This window comes from Pseudorca crassidens, chromosome X, assembly GCF_039906515.1.
Source record: "Pseudorca crassidens isolate mPseCra1 chromosome X, mPseCra1.hap1, whole genome shotgun sequence".
In the NCBI taxonomy this organism is placed as follows: Eukaryota; Metazoa; Chordata; class Mammalia; order Artiodactyla; family Delphinidae; genus Pseudorca; species Pseudorca crassidens.
Window position 1 is genome coordinate 84,639,921 of NC_090317.1, and position 21,234 is coordinate 84,661,154.

The 21,234-nt window shown below is 36.9% G+C and overlaps 1 protein-coding gene and 1 long non-coding RNA gene across 2 annotated transcripts in view; both read right to left on the minus strand.

The window, feature by feature from the left end:
* The window catches only part of LOC137217582 (uncharacterized), a 109,198-nt gene extending 98,812 nt beyond the window's left edge, over positions 1-10,386 (minus strand). Inside the window, exon 1 of the long non-coding RNA XR_010940144.1 lies at positions 9,744-10,386. This is a non-coding gene — a long non-coding RNA (uncharacterized lncRNA). The remainder of the gene's footprint in view (positions 1-9,743) is intronic.
* Positions 6,515-9,750, minus strand: UBQLN2 (ubiquilin 2). Its single transcript, XM_067724607.1, has one exon. The coding sequence runs from the start codon at positions 9,602-9,604 to the stop codon at positions 7,730-7,732; it is 1,875 nt and encodes a 624-aa protein (XP_067580708.1). The 5' UTR covers positions 9,605-9,750; the 3' UTR covers positions 6,515-7,729.
* Positions 10,387-21,234: the final 10,848 nt, after the last annotated feature.

Below are 21,234 nucleotides of genomic sequence, written 5' to 3' on the forward strand. Positions count from 1 at the left end.
AAACAGAAAAACAAATACTGTATGCTAACACATATATATGGAATCTGGAAAAAATATGGTTCTGAGGAACCTAGGGGAAGGTTAGGAATAAAGACACAGACGTAGAGAATGTACTTGAGGACACGTGGAGGTTGAAGGGTAAGCTGGGACGAAGTGAGAGAGAAGCATTGACATATATACACTACTAAATGTGAAATTGATAGCTAGTGGGAAGCACCCACATAGCACAGGGAGATCATCTCGGTGCTTTGTGTCCACCTAGAGGGATGGGATAGGGCGGGTGGGAGGGAGGTGCAAGAGGGAGGAGATATGAGGATATATGTATACATATACCTGATTCACTTTGTTATACAGCAGAAACTAACACATCAATGTTAAGCAATTATACTCCAATAAAGATATTAAAAAAATAAAAATAAGTCAAACTGCCTAAAGCCATCTAGATATACGAATACATCCAAAAATGGAAGCAGGGGTTTGAGTAAAGCAAGAAAGCCAAGACAATTTTCCTATAGCCTCTGGTCACATAATATGTGGTTAATCCAGGTGAAGGCTCATGGAGAAGGCAAACATCTACATGGGGAATATATCAGGGTAGTTCATTAGTATAAGTGTATGTGGAGGGGACCTATATTTAGCTGTCAAAACAAAGTCTTACACATACACACACATTTGAGGTTCGATTTACATTCCTCAATTAAGGAAACTAATATGTTTCAGCCTGTACCCAGTACCAAGATGCTCTTTTCCAAACCCTTTGGAGTCCTAGGGTAACTTATAAGGAATACAAAGCATAATGACTCAAAAATATTAAGGTCATTTATTTGATGTAATGAAACCCAAGGTATCATGTAAAGCACAGTACTAACTTTTTTGTTGCTCCAAAAGGATCACCCTAAGTAAAGAATTATGTACGGAATTTATATATATATATATATATATATATATATATATGTACATATATACATATATGTATATATTGGGTCAGCCAAAAAGTTTGTTCAGGTTTTCCATTAGATGTTATATATATATATATATGGACATTCACACACACACACTGCTATATCCTTACATCTTACATACCACTCTTAGTTTCAGCTTACTCACATCACCATGGTGAATGCCAGGGGGAGGAGAATATTATCAAGAGAAAAAGGAGGTCAGAATAGCACTGTAACCTTCATTCTCAAACTAGAGTCCTTTGACCTCAGGCATCTGCTCCTATTTCCTCCTCCCAAGCTCTCAGCACTTTCTGACATTCAGTTTAAGATCTTGTTTGAGTCCTTTTCCCATGTGTAGGATCATGAAATAAAACAATGAGTTTATCTAGACGTTATGTCAACAAAGGTGGCAGTCTACTTCTGATTTGCTATTTATTAAGGTAAGAAATGCAGAAGTTTGTAACATGTCTTCATTCTGTAACAACCTTGACCCCAGCCCTTGAAACTTCAGTGAGAAGCTGAGAAGTCCATTTGGGAGAATATTAGCTTTGGAAGGAATCTTGAAGGTCTTCTAATTCATTCTTGAATATTTCTGTCTAATGGGCTTCCGTTTAAGCAGCTCCAGTGACAAGGGTATCTTCAATTTATTGCTATAAAGTTCCTAAGAGTAAGCCAAAATTCTGACTTCTTGTAAAATTTAAATTGATTTGCCCTCTGAAACTACCCAAGTAAATGTTATGCCTCTTCTATCTGACAAGGCCCTCAATTATTTAAAAAAAAAAACCACAACACCCAGTCTTTAGACTAAAACATTCTTGTTCCTTTTAATAATTGTTCTGTGTCTATTTGTAAATGAGTTACCATCTTGGTCACTTTCCAGGTTGTCTGTGTCCATCTTAATTGTGGTGCTCTGAAATGATCCAAATCTCTCAACATAAATGATCAAGAAAAGAAAAAAACATCATGAAGGACTTCTCTGTGCTGGACACCATGCCTCTATTAATAGAGCCTAAGACTTCATTACACCCATGTGCACTATAATCTCACATGGTGGGCTCATGTTAAACTTATAGTAAATTAAAATCACTGAGTCTTTTTCACAAATGCTATTTTTAAGCCACATAACCCCTTTCCTTTAGTAACTGAATTTTTGATATAAGACTTTACATTTTATCCTATTCAATTTAATCCTGCTAGATTTGGCTATAGATTTTCTTCGATCTACTAAGGACTTTTGGATCTTGTTAGTGACATCCAGTGCATTTATTCTGCCTTCTAATGCTATACTATTTGCCATGGGATGGGCAAGCTATTTTATATTTTCATACTAGTTACTGAAAAATAATTTCAATGAGACAGAACTGAGGTTAGAAACCACTTGTTTATATTGACACATCATTTGACACTGTCAATTCAACTTACTAACCCATTTACTGGCCTGTTATTATCTAGCTCATGTTACTCCAATTTTATTCTTAAGGGCATTTTGAGAAACTGCCAAATACCATGGTGAGGTACACAATGTTTATTGCCTTCTGAGGTCTCTGGGAGGCAGCTCAACAAAATGCAGGCATCCTCCAGAGCAGCTGAAGCACAAGTGGCCCATGTGATTGCCAATTTGGAGGCATACCGTATGTATTAGGACACTGTGGACAGATGTACTGAAGGACAGTTTCAAATATTCGCCATAACTCAAAAGTCAGAAAGCCAAACCACCAAATTGCAGTTTTGATTATGACAAAGCTGATTCTCACATATGCATTTTTATGGGAGCTGCACCAGTGTGAAAAGCAGCAGAGATGCATTCATTTAACAACAGCTAATGTATCTCCACAACAACACCGAGGAGGCAAGTTAGTACATAATTTATTATAAAAATCTCTATTATAAATAGACCAGTATAGTTTAATAGATTCAGGGGAAAGCAGAAGAATGAACTGGTTAAGCACACACTCTGGAATCTCAGAATTGGGTTCAAATTTTGACTCTGTCACTTAATAGCAGTGTGACCCCAGAAAATTAAACTGTTAGTTTATTTCCTTATCTGTAAACTGGGGAAGATAATAGTAGTACTACCATATAGGGTTGCTATGAAAATTGAACATAACCATGAATACATTAGCTATTATTATCATCCCAATCTAACAGAAACAATATTGTGAAATCCAAGCTAGAGCTGAGTAATCATGTCTTTTTTCTTTCATGCTCATCAACTATTCTTTTAATAATAAATTAAAGCATCTTTCCTGAAATTACCTTAAATTTGCTAATCTACACATTGGGCTAAGAAGTTCTGAAGTTGAATTTTGATAGTACTTAGGGAACCCAAATCTGTGTTTAGATACCTCAGTACAGCTGAAGCTAGCTAGCCATATGCTTCAATACATATCCATTTGATGAATAATGTTGCCTATGTATGTCAGGACAAACAATTCCTTATTTGAGAGTGGCTTACCCAACCTTTGGAGTTTGCTGGTTTAGAATACCTTTTGCCAATGGTGCTTACCCATTATCAAAATGTCTAAAGCCTTGGTAAGAATGTACACCACCTGATGAAGTTGTTCTTTGGGTGGCTTCAGTCTGGTATCTGAAATCATAATCCAAATCATTTTTCTCCTTTCTAGTTTTAGAAAATTGTTTTTCCCCTAAGTTTCCTAACAGACTTCTGGGAAGATGGTAGCATTGGAAAAGGTCCCCAATTTTTGTCCTTCCTCCTACAAATCAATAGAAATGACCACAGGGAAACAAAAATTGAGCAAAACCTGTACAAACAATGAGGGCATTAGAATTGTCAAGGAATTTCTGTAAGACATGATGCTGATGGGGCCATACTGAAAGATATCGCCAATCTTAAGTTCTGTGATATATTGACAAATCAAGAAAATCCTGGCAGAAAAGCACTAATACCATCTAGCTTAAAGGAGCAAGGACTGAAGGTGGGAGCAGGCAGTGAAAAAGACTGGGATGAGAACCTCTCATAAATTGAGGTAAGCCTGAGTAACATTCTTCATCTAAGCCTCCCAATACATTTTTTAAATAAAATAATACAAATTGGAAATATCGAAATTGCCACATAGTTTTAAAAGTTTACATTTACTAAATTAAGCTGTATTATGAACATTTTCAACCAGCTCAGTCTAGCTGTATGGCTGGAGTAATCAATTCATTTGAGAATAATGTTAAAATTCTGAATTTGAGTTTTGTGAACATGAAACACAGGCCAAAGGGCTCTCCTGATACCTTAACCCAAATCCCTGGGCTAGGCCCTGACAGGAATTACTCCATTTGTTGCTATTTTGACATTGCACATCAACAGACTTTGGAGCAGGCTGCTCCTTCTCAGAAGGCAAGCTCAGTGTCTCTGACCATGGTCTCAATAAACATGATGGTCTCAACCTGATATGAGTCCTCATTAATAAACCAGGAGGACTTATTTCAATGTTTTATATCCAACCCACTCACACACTGGCCACACACAAGTGGCGAGTATAATATGATATCACATACCTGAAGTAGAGGCCAAAAGAGCAAATGAAGAAAGCCAACTTGAGGTGAACATCTCCTGCTGGGATTGCCCCTGGCCCTAGCTCCCTCCCCACTACCTCATCCTGCTGGCTCACAGAGCCAGTAATATAAACTTACACCATCTAGCCATCTAGTGTAAGCTTAGAGAGGGGACGACAACCAAGTAAACAGTGAAAGCATAAAAGAATTACCCCACTCTTATTGGAGGGAGAAAGATAGCAGGTTAGGATATGCCCTTCTTATTCAACGATGAATAAATGGATAAATTGTGAATTAACAGTAGATAAAACCCAAAACAAAAACAGAGCCTATGAAAAGAACTTGCAAGATAATAAGAGGAAATTATATCATGTAAGAGATGAACAGTTTTAAATTTTTTTAAAAGGGTAAATAAAGTTATAAACAAAAATTAATTAACTGGAAAGCAAAAATACAACCAAAAAAATAGAATTAATAAATTAAAGATTGGACCTTTTCAGGGAGAAAACAAAATGTATTAAAAGGTAGAGAAACATTTGGCAAGGGTAATTAAGGAATTCTCTGTTCCTTGAATGCCTGAAAGAAATTTACCTGTTAAATTGTCTGAGCCAGGCCTCAGAAAACATCCAGTTTTTCCTATAGCTATTGATTTCTTGCTATTTTCTATGTTACTGGCTAATTTTTATATTGATTGCCTATAAAATCCTTCATGTCATAAAAATTCTTAATTATGGCAGACTTTGCTACTGTAATTATTGTGAACACCCAAGCATCATACAGCAGTGAAATAATAAATCACCATTTCCTAACTTGATGTTCTGAGGAACATTGATATGCCAAATGTTATTAGGGTGTTTAAAGGGAAAAAAGTTGTTCTTTACTCAAATAAGTTTAGGAAATGCTGAGTTAGATAAGATTAAATAGTTTTTAATCGTTTAAAGAACATACTCCTTTAAACATAATACTAGTCAAAATTTACTGCCTAATGACTCTCCAAGAGGGGCTATAGTATACAGCATTTTGCAAACTTATTTGACCATCTCCCAGAGGAATGGTCTTTCGAAAATGCAATTTAGAATTGCTGCAGCAAACATAGTCTGGTTAAAATGAGAAACAAGACAAGAATGCCATTGCCACTTTTCCTCTTTAGCACTATTCTGGAATTGTTTAACCCATGCCATCAGAACTATGTTATAAATTTTGAAAATAACCTATCATTATAACTTATCATTGATATGATTGCTTACCAGGAAAAACTCAAAAGGATCAACTGAATGTCTCTGAATTTAATAGATTCCAATAAACTGCCAACTTAAAATTAATCTATGAAAATACATTCTTCCCCTATATAGCAAAAATGACCACACAGGTAACACAGTGAATAAGAGCTCACAATTGCAGTATTGTTTCCCATATATCTGTATTACCTAGGAATACATTTATTACAAATTATACAGGACTTAAATAAATAAAACTCTCTTGAAGGATGTAAAAGCTTTTTAAAAATGAGGCAATATATCATGTTTCTGGAAAGCACTGTAATTCTCACTATCGTATCAATTTAAGACAATTCTAATCAAATTCCCAATTTATTTTTTTGGGGGGGAGGGAAGTCTAATAACTGTAAAGTTCATCTGGTAAAATCAACACGTCAGAATCATTAGAAAATTGTGAAAAATAAAAAAGATCAAAAGGAGGACTTACCCTAAGAGATATGAAGTCATTTCTAACTCAATAACTACAGGCTGGTGTACTGGGGCTACAATGTTCAGTGGTACTAAAGAGAATTCAAACACAGAATAAAGTATATATATGTATGACATTTCAAATGGAGGGGGGCATGAGGACAATGAGATAAAAACCGGGTAACAACTGTCTACCCTTCGGGGGGAAAAAAAAGTTAGAATACCTAAATCTATACATCAAAATAATTCCAGACAGGGCAAAGGAACTTTTTTTCAAAAACAAAACCATCAAAATTAGAGAAATACAGGATAAGATTTATATAATCTTGGGGTTGGCAATCCTTCTAAACATGATTCTAGGGCCAGAAGGCAAAAAGGAAAAGATTTATCCATTTTAAATTTTTTTATTTTTTTAGTCATTTTTAATGCATTTTTCCCTGTGCACAAGAGAAATAACTGATAGAGTCAAAAGATACAGTTTCCTTTATACACAGCAGTTAAAAGTAATGCAAACGTCACATGACATTTTCAGTGAAAGTTACATTTCCAATTACAAATCAAAATGCGTATTAGGGTCTCTTTATGGGAGAAGCTGAGAAGGAAGTCTTAAAAAAAGCACTTTCCTGGCATTACTATACTGATCCTTCAGGCTGCACTAAGATTAAGATCATATACAATCAATTTGCAAATGTTGACACAATGTCACACTGTAAGTTTTCTGTACAATTAAATGTATACGTAGAGATACCAGGATAAACATTTCTACTATATTTTAACTGAACTTGCCTAGCCAACATTTCCACTGAGAAGTTTATCAAAGATGCTGTAAGATTCTACAAAATTGTGAGATATACCGAGCTCCAGAAATATTTCTTATATCCTTTCTCATTTTGGTTATACATATTCTGCTCAGAGATTCTGTTGTAATATTTCTAGATGTACAGTTCCAATTGTGCTTACTGTACTGTGTATAAATATAGCAAAAAAGATCAAATGGTATAAATCTTACAGCATTTTGCTAGCAAAAATACATGCCAAAGTCACAATAAGCAATATTGTACCACAAATTAGAGCTTCAATTAATTTATGTTTTTAATATTTTCATTCTACATTTAATTACTATCATAGGATAATGTTTAAAATGCAAATAAATTGGACATCTGTAGGACAAAACTTGTTCACCCAACTGTAAAGGTTGATATCTGTTTCCAAAAATCACAATAAAAGCAGAAGTGTTTGCATGCAACACCTTTGAGTGAAATGGCATTGATTCCCACCATTCAAAACAGAGAAGGAAGGAAGGAAGGAAGGAAGGAAGGGAGGGAGGGAGGGAGGGAGGAGGGGAGGGAGGAGGGGAGGGAGGAGGGGAGGGAGGGAGGGAGGAGGGGAGGGAGGGAGGAGGGAAGGGAGGGAGGGAGGAGGGAAGGGAGGGAGGAAACAAAGAGGGAGGAAAGGACTCCACCTTAAAATGCATATTAAATTTATAACTAGACAGATTTAAAAGAATCAAAGTGAAAGTAAAGTACAATTATGTGTGTTTAAAGATTTAAGAGCCATTATCAAAAATAAGATACATTTTTTCAAGGTACAGAAATGTAATTATGATGGCTGGGAACCCAGCAGCCTCTCAATGGCTGCATTGATGTCGCCTCCTGTTGCTATTAGAGCCTGCAAGTTTGCTTCCCGGTTTAAGAACCCCATTGCGTTGAGCTGTTCCAGTTGTTGTTGAAATCTGACTTCTGGATTCGGCAGCTGCGGAGGATTTGCTCCAGCCAGAGCCTGCACCATTTGCTGAATGAACTGCTGGTTGGGTCCAGATTCCGATGTTGGGCTCGTAGTTTCACTGGGTGCAGAGCTAGATACAGGGGGCCCAGGGGGGGCGCCTGAGCCAGTGGAGCCAGGGGGACCTGCAGGGCCAGTGGGTCCTATGGGTCCAATGGGGCCTATGGGAGTAAACGGGACTATGGGGCCAATGGGGCCTATGGGTGTGACTGGGCCTACAGGGCCTATAGCTGTTCCCAGCACCCCCACCCCCACACCTGGAGTGAAGCTTGGAATGAGGCCAGGTGCTTCAGTGGCTAATGTCTGTAGCCCCTGCTGGATCTGCATTAAAGCCTGCATTGCTCTTGGGTTTGACATGGCTGAGAGTGTGTCTGGATTCTGCATCTGCTGCAGGAAAGCAGGGAGCTGTGGACGCATCTGCTCCTGCAGCTGAGGATTTGCAGTAAACACAGGGCTATTCAGCATCATCTGTGCAGCCAAATCTGGATTCTGGGTCAGCGACTGCATCATGCTTCTCATATAGGGTGCAGACAGCATATTCTGGATCAGCTGGGGGTTTTCAGTTATCTGTTGCAGCAAGCTCTGCATTCCTGGGGTGCTGAAGATGCTGGCAACATAATTAGCTGCAGCCACTGTGTTCCCCGTAGCACTGCTAGAGCTAGTGCCAGATCCACTGCCACTGCTCGTTGTTGTGCTGGTGGTCGCAGAACTCTGGGTAGCCGGTGGTGGCGCCCACGGATTGGGTAGTGGATCGCGATTTTCTGTGCGGGAAGGCTGCGTACCTTCCCCAGAAGAGGAACTGCTCCCCACCGAGGCAAACGGATTACCCCCAAACTGCTCTTGTGCGGCATTTAGCATGGGTTCTTGAATGTCAGTGTACATGCGCCGTAAAGCATTGTAGCCACCTGGGATGCTTTCAAGATTGCTGAGAGCCAGGTCTTGATTTCTCATCATTTCTTGCATCATAGCTGGATTCCTGGCGATTTCGAGGGTCTGCCTCATTATATCTGGGTTGTTGAGCAGGTGACTGATTTCTGGGTTTCTCTGAATCAATTGTTGCATCTGTGGATTGGCCATAATGAGCTGCCTCATCAGATCAGGATTCGAAAGCATGCTCTGAACAAAGGGATTTTCCATGATTTGGATCATCATCTCAGGGCTGGACAGGAGCTGCTGCTGCATCTGGTTCTGGAGCTCAGAGAAGTTGGTCGAGCTCAAGCCCAGGCTGCTAAGGCCTGCAAGTCCTCCCAGGCTCCCCAACCCAAACGGGTTGCTATTTGTGGAAATAGGTGTGGAGTTACTCCTGGGAGTCGACGCGGTGGTAGTATTAGTTCCCGCGGCATTACTAGGCTGGGTGGACTGGCCCTGAGGTCGGTTCTGGCTTTTGATGACAAGATGAACAGTCAGTCCATCATGGATGCCATGCTGAATCAAGGTATCTTGATCTTTTAAGATTTTTCCGGCAAAAATCAGCACTAGCTGATCCGTTTGGGATTTGAAGCGTTTCGAAATCGCTTCCTTAAACTGCTGGACTGAGCTGTTCTCGGGCACTGCGAACTCCTCTTTCTCTTTGGGGGTCTTCACAGTGACTTTGATAATTTTGGGCTCCGCCGGGGCAGAGGCAGGGCTTTGGGCCGCAGCAGAGCCGCGGGAGGGGCGCGGGGGGCCGCTGCTCTCGCCGTTCTCAGCCATGGCGGCCGCAGTGACGCAGGCAGACAGGGAAGGCGCGGGCGGGCGGGCGGGCGAGAGAGAGAGCGAGGGAAGAAGGAAGGAAGGAGGCACCGCCGCAGCAGGCTGGGCCGGGCTGGGCGGGGAGCGCGGAGCACGGTACCTCTATGTTGAAGACTGCGGATCCCTGGTCCTCCGGTGGAGAGAGGGCTCCGAGTAGGCCGCGGGCCGAGGTCTCGCCGCTCAGGTCTCTGGGCCGCCGCCGCCGCCGCCGCCGCCGCCGCCGTGTGATCCCACCGCGCGGTCTCCCAGCAGCTCGCGCAGCTGCTCCGCCCGCTCCTCCCCGCCCCTTCCCTTCCCCCAGTTCCGCGCTCGCCTCCCCGCCCCCCTCTGCTGACGCGGCGCCAGGCCCAGGATGATAGAGTCGACTCGGTCAAAATTAAAAACTTATGTACCGAAAAAAAAAAAAAAAGATGAGGGAGAGAGAGAGAAACAGAGAGAAAGAAACAAAGGGACAACAGGAGACAAGAGAAAAGAGAGGGAAGGAAGGAGGAAGAGAGGAAAGGGAGCCAGCTTCTATAAAGGACATTAAAGACTAATGGAGAATATATATATATTCCATCAGGCAGTGAAGTGAAAAGATGAAAGCCTGAATCAAACCGACCCGAAGTAAAAGATCAAAAATGAGAACCAAAGAACTCTGACAAAGCAAAAAGGAAAAGATGAACACCCCCCTTGGGGGAAGGGAAGAGGACTAGGCAAGAGCCTGCATTTTACAAAAGAAGTGCAAATGGCCAATGGGCATATAAAAGGATGATTAAGCTCACGAGTAATCAAAGAATTTCAAATTAAAACAATGAGATTCTTCTTCTGTCTTATATTGGCAAAGATGAAAAATAATAATAAACCTTATCATTGAGAGAGCTGAGAAAATGAACTGTCATGCCAATTGAAGTGTAAGTTGTTATCTTAAGGCAATTTTAACATTTTAAATATTTCCACCTTTATTTGGAAATGCCTCATTTAGAGACCTCACCTATGAAAATAATTGGATAAGGACACAAAAATACATATGTATAAAATGTACATGCACTGCAGCATTTAAAAAATTATTTTAAAAGATAATCAGTGTCTCTTTACACAGGATTGGTCAGATATATTATGATATTACCATACAAAAAATAATATTCACTGTTTAAGAAACAGGTAGTTAATTTGTATGATAAAAAGTGTACATGAAATAAATGGTAGTTACAGGGAAATTACAGAGTATTTTCAGTTTTATATATTTCCGTACAGTTAGAAATTATACAATCACATGTTTCAATACCAAAAAATACAGTAAGTATATTTTTATGTTAAAACTATATTTTATAAACAGTTTGTATGTGTAAACTGTCCTTAAAGACAATGTATGTGTATGTATAAAAAGAAACCTGGAACACTATACACAAGTATGTTAATGGTGGTTAGTACTTGGTGCTAAAATTATGAATAACTGTTCCTTTTTTTTTTTTTTTTTGCTGAATTGGGTCTTCGTTGCTGCACAAGGGCTTTCTCTAGTTGTGGCGAGCGGGGGCTACTCTTCGTTGTGGTGCACGGGCTTCTCATTGCAGTGGCTTCTCTTGTTGTGAAGCACAGGCTCTAGGCACACAGGCTTCAGTAGTTGTGGCACGCAGCTCAGTAGTTGTGGCATGCAGGCTCTAGAGCGCAGGCTCAGTAGTTGTGGCACAGGGCTTAGTTGCTCCTCAGCACATGGAATCTTCCCAGACCAGGGATCGAACCCATGTCCCCTGCATTGGCAGGCAGATTCTTAACCACTGTACCAACAGGAAAGTCCCTTGTTCCTTTTTTTTAAAATAAAATTAAAAATTTTCTGATGGCTTTTATAAGTATGCACTGCGTTTACAATTTTTAAAAATGAGAAGATATTTTGGTGAGAAATTATAGGTAGAAATTGACAGGCACACAATAGTAGTGGCAGCTATTAACACATGTATCTAATTTAGTTACAGATTAAGTAGGAGAAATAAAGATCTAGCCCTTGAATAATAGAATAAATTTCAAATTTATGTATAAATTTCTAATTCTGGTTTATACCATGCATAAAAGTACCTTTTCCCCCTAGTATCCAGCCGACATTTAATAACATTTAGGCCACAAATGCTTTAGTAAATCTCAAGATAAGAAAAAAATATAGGTATATGATGTCTCTCAATAGGGGGATGGATTAATAGAGTGTGATTAATGTGATTATTAGAATACAGAAGATAAAAGGAATGAACTATATCTAAATATATTTATATATATAGATCTCAAAAACCTAATTAATTAGCAAAACACTCTATGGTGTTTATAGATGCATTCATATGTATGTGAAGCTATTGAAAATATACTAGAATGATTCATAGCAAATTTGCACCCATGAGGAAGAGGAAATGAAATAGGACAGAGGACAGTAATTAAAAGGAAATTTAATTAAATCTCTAAAAATATATTTCCTCTTTTAAATGGAAGCGAATATGGCAAAATAGCAAGAGTTAATTCTAGGTGGTAGGGATATGAGTATTTGTTATAATACTATTTTATATTTTTTTTAGATTTTTAATTTTCTCAAAAAAGAAAAAATTAAGAAAGTATCACAGGCCATCTTCCTTGATCTCAATAGAACAAAACTAGATATTAATAATGAAACTGTGAATGAAAAACTCAACCACTTGAAAATTAAAACAGAATTAAACACTTTTGGGACAAAGTGCAAATCAAAGTTCTTATTAGAGTGAATTTAGAAAAATAATGATAATGAGAACATAAACATTCATAATTATGATGGGATTTCCCTATATGTGATCTGAGGATCTCATTCAAAAATACGGATTTCTTGGGCTTCCCTGGTGGCGCAGTGGTTGAGAGTCCGCCAGCCGATGCAGAGAACACGGGTTCGTGCCCCAGTCCAGGAAGATCCCACATGCCGCGGAGCAGCTGGGCCCGTGAGCCATGGCCGCTGAGCCTGCGCGTCCGAAGCCTGTGCTCCGCAACGGGAGAGGCCACAATAGTGAGAGGACCGTGTACAAAAAAAAAAACAAAAACAAAAAAACAAAAAAAAACAAACGGATTTCTAGACCCCACTCCAAACTTACCAAAATATAAGTGGTGCTCAGGAATCTGCATTCTTATCAAGCTTCAATTTAGCGGTATTTGATTTAACTATGTGAATGAGCTCAGAGTCAAATTTATACACTCAAAGATCTTAAATACCGAAGAATAGAGAGAGAAAAAATTAATTAGGCATTCAAATAAAGAGGACAACAGAAAAAAAAGGAAAGCAGGGTGATGGCTACAAAATGATAAAAGTCGAACATTAATGAATTAACAGACTCAAAAAATGAAATTTGCTAAGAAAATCTAAGAAGGTCTTTGAAGAACAAGTCAAATAGATAAACATTATAACTATGTGACTCTCTTACAAGGAACACAGCACGGGTAAAACACACTCATCCTCTTCCTGAATTCTCCTAAAAACACATTTCTTTTCCTTCTGTAAGCTCTTTATCCCTGGTGGTGCAATGGTTAAGAATCCACCTGCCAATGCAGGGGACATGGGTTCAATCCCTGCTACAGGAACATCCCACATGCCACGGAGCAACTAAGCCCGTGCGCCACAACTACTGAATTCCACACACCTAGAGCCCGTGCTCCACAACAAGAGAAGCCCCTGCTCACCACAACTAGAGAAAGCCCACACGAAGCAACGAATACCCAACACAGCCAAAAAGAAATAAATGAATAAATAAATTAAAAAAAACAATAAACAGCAATCATCCTGAGTTCTACCATAGAGGGTAATTTATGAGAAACTGAAAGACTTTGTCAAAGAGGTCTCCCCATGGGTGGTGGAGGAAGACCACAGTTTGGGCTCAGTAGATAGAGATTTAGTGTTATTTTGGCCATTGTTTTCTCTCTCCACCCCAGATTTATTGAGATATGGTTGACATATAACACTGTGTAAATTTAAGGTGTACAGCCCATTGATTTGATATACATATATATTGAAAAATGATTACCATTGCAGCATTGTCAGGTCACATAATGGCCTTTTCTTTTCTGTGGTGAGAACATTTAAGCTCTATTCTCTTAGCAACTTTCAAGTATACAATACAGCATTATTAACTATAATCACCATGCTGTACATTAGATCCCTGGAATTTATTCATCTCGTAACTGGAAGTTCATAGCCTTTGACCAACATCTCCCCAATTCCCCTCATCCCCCAGCCCCTGGTAACCACCATTCTACCCTCTGTTTCAACGAGTTTGGCCAAAAGCACATTATTTTGAATTCTCTTCATTTATCTTATAAATCATGTTATTTTTTTGCATTTTATTCCAAAATATATCCACTTTAATGTTTTAAATTACAACTAAATAAAATTAGCATTCCAGCAGTTAAATGAACACGCCTTTATTAGTGAGAAGCACAGCATTAATTAGCTGCAACTTAAGAAAGGAGCAACAAGATAATTACATGAAAACTAGAATTCCATGAGTAGATTTAATCACAGATAAAGGGTTTATATTTTTGAGAATTATGAGAAAAGACTTTGTACAAATCTTTGCTAATGATAAAGAAAAATGGATCACTGTATTACTTTTCTAGGAAGGTGTACATGACCAAAATATATTCAAGAAGTAGAAAACCTTAACAGGCCATGTAAGAAACTTGTAAGAAAAACAAAAAAGAAATGAAATAATTAACTATTTTAAAATCAGCTTTCTGATCTTAAAGGTGGCAACTAAGCCTGTGCTTTCACCTCCTATCTTTACCAAATACCATTGAACTGACAAAAAAGACATGAGAAACACAATAAATCCCTAATGTGTTGGAAAGGTGGAAAGAGTGAAACTTTCCATGAATCTTAATTTTAAATGCCAAAATAAATTCTAGATAAAAAATTAAATCATAAAATTTGCAGAAAACTATTATAGCAAATATTTATATAACCTAGGTTTGATTATGGCCTTTCTAAAACAAACAAAAAAACATAAATGGAGAGATAGACAGATTTCCTAAGGAGTTTTAAACTTCTATATGTCAAAAATACAATAAAAACTAAAAGGTTAAAGTCAAACTAAAAGAAATTGCAACATTTATAACACATGAAGTCTTAATATTCTTGACATAACACACTTCTTACAAATAATTTTTTTAAATGAACACCATAAGAGAAAACTAGACAGAAGGCATTAACTAGTATGTTAATGTCACAAAAGGGGAAAAAAGGGTCAGGAAGGAAGGAAGGAAGGAAGGAAAAGGGAAGGAGGAAAGAAAAAGAAAAAATTTTTATCTTCTTTAAATAAAAAAATACAAATTAATATAACTGAAATATTTTGTCTATTAAATTAAAGAGAACAATATAATATTCAGTCCTGACATAGTTAATCTAGACTGCCTAGCTTCAAATCCTGGTTCCACTACTTCCACTTGTTCACTACATGATGTTGTGCAAGTAATTTAACCTTTCTGTGCCTTGATATTCGTCATCTGTGAAATGAGCTTTCTGGAAATCAAATAAATTAACATATGTCAAGCACTTAGAACAGTGCCCCATTCATAGTAAGCACTATATGAATAATATTATTGTTATTATTATTAGAGGAAACAGGACCTCATTCCTACTGGGAATTAGGTTACTTTGTAGGTTCAACTTATCTGAAGGACAATTTGCTAATAAACACTGAAAGCTTAATAAAACATGCAGACAATTTTACTGAGTAATTCTTCTTTAGGAATTTATCCTGAGGAAGTAATTTCTGTTGTTGGGGTCTTGAAGTGATTGTACTAATTAAATGGAGTATATCTACAGAATTTAAGGGAAATCCTATGGTTGCTCCCCACTCCTACTGATGCACATAGGCGCAAATAATACAAGCAGAACTAGAGAGACAGCAGGATGGTATAATGGCAAGAGCCTAGACTTAAGCCAAAAAGACCAGGATTTCAACTCTGGCTTGGTCACTTATGGCTGTATGACCTTAGTACAGTTCATTTCATTTTTCTGAATCTCAGTTTCTTCATCAGCAAAACTGGGACTAACATGCATACATTTCACAGTTGTAGTAAATACATGATAGAGACATCAATTGCTCTGACACACCCTCTCTTCTGAAATAAAACAAATGAAATAAATTTACTCTTGGTAAGTTAAACTATGACCAAAACAAAAACAAAAACAAAAACAAAAACAAAAACAAAAACAGAAACAGAAACAAAAGCAAAAAAACCAGTAAAGGATCAGACCAAAGATAGTCTACCTAGCAGATATATATTATGTTCTAGAGATGTATATTCAAATCATCTATCATTCTTGTTCTGACTCTATAGTACCTGTAATCTTCTAATAATCTTGATTTTTCATTTAGCTTGCATATAAAAAAGAATGAACAAGTCAGGCTTTCTTGAATGTTCAGAAATTCTGGTGCTATATACCCACTTTAAACTTTAGCACATGAATTACAAACTGGCAACTCATGGACTGGCTTTGGCCTGCCAACACATAATACTCGGCAAATTTCCCATACGAATCCACATTTCAAGCTTTTCTTTTAAAACTGGATGATATGGCTATATTAGACTAATACACTTGAAGTGCCACAGTTTGACTGGAGCTGAGTAGTGGCTGTCCCTTTTAGACAAGGCATGTGTTCTGACTCTACCAAGTCCACTTTATTAAATTGCTTATCTAGTTGGTCCCATAGGCATTGGAGTTTTTGACCCTTTCTGGAAGAGTTCAAGCCGTCCCTTCCGTCATTCTATCTCCTGAAGAGTAGAAGCACTGAGGTGAGTTGCAAAATCCAAGAACACACTTGTGTCACTTTATTAGAATGTGGCATATTCACTCTGCGGGGGGGGGGGAGTATAAATATGTCTGTATTTGCACAAACACTCCATCGATGATGGTGACGATGAAGAGGATGATGATAGCAGCCAATACTTATTTTTCCTTCAGTTTATCTTTCCATGTCATTTACCATCAGAGCTATGGGACTTCCAACTGAACACTGGGAACTTCCAACTGAACACTGGGAGTTGAGCAGGATATGAGATGGGGTTGAATGAAGCCTATTTCTTACAAACAAGAAATAGGGGACACAAAAAGGCTTTTGTGCCTGAGAGCCCACAGGGTTCTGCTTGGTTTCAATGGTAAAAACCAATTGTTGCACCAGATATAGCAGTGGTAGCAGTATTATCTATGGCAAGTCTTCAAATTGAGTTTGTCTACACAAAGTCTTTTCAAACAGTAGGAGGATAAAGATAGTAGCTTAAAGAGAATCAATTTCTAGATATTCAATTTCCACATAGCTTCTTTCCTAAAATTGATCTTCTACAAAATGTCCCTTTTTGCAATTTACCTTTTCCCGCGTTACAAAATAAAGGCATACTTCTGTCTTACGTCTAAGATTTGACAATACTGCATTGCCTCTGGGGATGAAAACCTTGAGTTTGTTTACAAAGGGAAAATTTGAAGTACATATTGGTGTCCACATTGAGAAAATTAATGACTCTAAACACTATGTAATAAATCATTTTGCAAGTCTGTAATTTCCAATTCTTTGTCTTGGACAAAATTGAAGGAGGGCCTAATTGAATTGTCAGCTGATAAATGATTTATGAAGATGGATAATTATGTGATTTTTGGCATATTATCTGCAAGGAAATTAAAGATGGAAGGAAATTACTATAATAAAGTTCTTTAATTCCCATCTATTCATTTATTTATTATATAGTTTAGTGCTTATATTAATAAAAAATTAAAGGAATAAATTGGTAGCAATGAGTACTATTCATGTTTGGATAAATAAAATAATAGGGAAAAAATCCTTCAAATGAATATTCAATTAAATTTTAACTTTTTACTTAAAAAAATTTACAAATATTGGTGATGCATTTATATTATTTTGATCAATCATATACTGACAATAATTGAATGATAAATTAGTAAGGAACAGTTTTTAACCTTTAAAATTAATTTAAATAGTTTTTGAGGTAGGGAAATATGATACAGTGATCAATGAAAGGCTTTTTAACAAAAAAAATATACAAAATTAGGACAAAAATTCTGGGGTGATAATAAATGGAACTATACATTAGAGGAAAGAAAGAAACAATATAAATTATCCAATAGTTAAATAAAATTATTTTAATGTATTTTAAAAACAAATGATAAGGGGGAAGGGTAAGCTGGAACAAAGTGAGAGAGTGACATTGACATATATACACTACCAAATGTAAAATAGATAGCTAGTGGGAAGCAGCCGCATAGCACAGGGAGATCAGCTAGGTGCTTTCTGTCCACCTAGAGGGGTGGGTTAGGGAGGGTGGTAGGGAGACTCAAGAGGGAGGAGATAGGGATGTATGTATATGTACAGCTGATTCACTGTTATACAGCAGAAACTAACACACCATTGTAAAGCAATTATACTCCAATAAAGATGTTAAAAAAATGATAGCTGATCTCAAATTGCTATAGTATTTAGATTCTGTTGGGTATATTTAAGAGAGTAACAGTTTATTTCAAAATGTCAGTATTCATAATACTTCAAAATTTACATTTTTGCAATATAAGTATATGATGACAAACTATTTCTTAAGGAAGTATAGGAGATTTACAATATTATATTAGTTTCAGGTGTCCAGTGTAGAAATTCAGTATTTTTAGCAATTAGGATATTACAAGATAATGGCTATAATTCCCTGTGGTATACAGTATATCCTGTTGCTTATACATTTTATACATAGTAGTTTGTCTCTGTTAATCCCATAACTTGAATTTATCCCTCCCACCTTCCCTCTCCCTTTTGGTAACCACAAGTTTGCTTTCTATATCTGTGAGATTATTTCTGTTTTGCATATACATTCCCTTGTATTTTTTTTTAAATCCACATATAATTGATACCATACAGTATTTATCTTTTTCTGTCTGATGTATTTCAGTAAGAATCATATTCTCTAAATCCATCCACATTGCTGCAGATGGTAGCATTTCATTCTTTTTTATGGCTAATATTCCATCGTATATGTATATACCACATCTTCTTAATCCAATAGTATGTTGATGGGCACGTGGGTTGCTCCCATGTCTTGGCTGTTCTAAGTAGTGTTACTATGAACACTGAGGTGCATGTATCTTTTTGAATTAATGTTTTCATTTTTTTGGATATATAGCCATATAACCTCTATACTGTTTTCCATAGTGGTTGCACCAATTTACATTCCCAGCAACAGAGTACAAGGGTACCCTTTTCTCCACATAGTCTCCAATATTTGTTATTTGTAGACTTTTTGATGATAGGCGTTCTGAAAGGTGCCAGGTGATATCTCATTGTTGTTTGGATTTGCATTTCTCCAATAAATAGTGATGTTGAACATCTTTTCATGTGCCTGTTAGTCATCTGTATGTCTTTTTCTGGAAAAATGTCTATTCAGGTCATCTGCCCATTTTTTAATTGAGTTGATTTTTGTTTTTGATATTGAGTTGTATAAGCTGTTTTTATATTTTGAATATTAACCCTTTGTCAATCCATCAATGGCAAATATTTTCTCCCATTCCATAGGTACTCTTTTATTTTGTTGATAGATTCATTTACTGCGTAAAAAGCTTTTAAGTTTAGTTAGGTTCCATTTGCTTATTTTTGCCTTTATTTCATTTGCCTTAGGAGACTGATCCAAGAAAATATTGCTACCATTTATGTCAGAGAATGTTCAGCCTAGGTTCTAAGAGTTTTATGGTTTTCTGTCTTACATTTAGGTCTTTAAAACATTTTGAGTTTATTTATGTGTATGGTGTGAGGGAATGTTCTAATCTCATTGTTTTACATGTGGCAGTCCAATTTTCCCAGCACCACTTTTTGAAGAGATGGTCTTTTATCCACTGTATATTCTTACATTCTTTGTCATAGATTAATTAACCATAGAGGAAGGGGTTTATTTCCAGGCTCTCTTCTCTTTTCCTTTGATCTATGTGTTTGTTTTGGTGCCAATACCATGTTTTTTTGATAAGAGTAGTTTTGTAGTATATTCTGAAGTATGGGAGGGTTACACCAGCAGCTGTGTTCTTTTTTCTCAAGATTGCTTTCCTAATCTTGGGTCTTTTGTAGTTTCATATAAACTTTAGGATTATTTGTTCTAGTTCTGTGAAAAATGGCATGAGTATTTTGATAGGGATTGCATTAAATCTGGAGATTGCTTTGGATAATGTGGCCATTTTAACAATATTAATTCTTCTAATCCAAGAACAAGGGATATTTTCCCTTTTTTTTAGCTTCAATTTCTTTCATCAGAGTTTTATAGTTTTCAGAGTATAGGTCTTTCACATCCTTGGTTAAATTTATCCCTAGGTATTTTATTCTTTTTTTTTAATTGCAGTAGAGTTGATTCACAATATTATGTTCATTTCAGGTGTACAGCACAGTGATTCACAACTTTTAAAAGTTACCAATCATGCATTTTTAAACTTATTTTCTTTTTCTGTTTTAATTTGGGTTTTTTGTTTGTTTTACATTAAGTTCTTTTTACATAAATTTACATCACATTTTAAAAATTCAAACAGAAAGTCACAAAAATTATAATCATCCTCATCAATTCACTGAGTCCCATGTAATTAATCTTTTTTTCATCTTGACCTTTTGTTAGCACTTTTATGAATTCATCAGTTTTCCATTAGAGTTCTGAAAATGCTTATTCATTCAGTTCAGGAGTATAGTCAGTTATCAGAAACCTGTACTTGTCAGAGTTTTTTCCATGAATTCCGTGAAGATGAAACCCTTTTATAGGAACATTTTTGCAAAAGCATCAGAGTACACCCAGAACTGTCTGTAAATGACAAAAGACTTAGAAATGACCATGGTTAAAGATTTCATGAAAGTTCATAATAATGCAATTGACAAGGAAATTTAGTTATTTCTGAGATATACATTTTAAAGTAATAACTAGAATTATGACTTATAACATTATACCAGAACATATAAGATTTTTAGGAATTTCATGTAATGTCTGAAACATTTATATTAACATATTTCCATACAAATAACCCAAAGAAAGTTTAGTATTAGTTTTTTCTTTAACATTTGAATTTTATTTTATTTTTTATACAGCACATACTTATTTGTCATCAATTTTATACACATCAGTGAATACATGTCAATCCCAATCGCCCAATTCAGCACACCACCATCCCCACCCCCCCACGGTTTTCCCCTCTTGGTGTCCATACGTTTGTTCTGTACATCTGTGTCTCAATTTCTGCCATGCAAACCAGTTCATCTGTACCATTTTTCTAGGTTCCACATACATGCGTTAATGTACAATATTTGTTTTTCTCTTTCTGACTTACTAAACTCTGTATTACAGTCTCTAGATCCGTCCACGTCTCAACAAATGACTCAATTTAGTTCCTTTTTATGGCTGAGAGATATTCCATTGTATATATATATCACAGCTTCTTTATCCACTCATCTGTCAATGGCATTTAGGTTGCTTCCATGACCTGGCTATTGTAAATAGTGCTGAAATGAACACTGGGGTGCATGGGTCTTTTTGAATTATGGATTTCTCTGGGTACATGCCCAGTAGTGGGATTGCTGGATCATATGGTAATT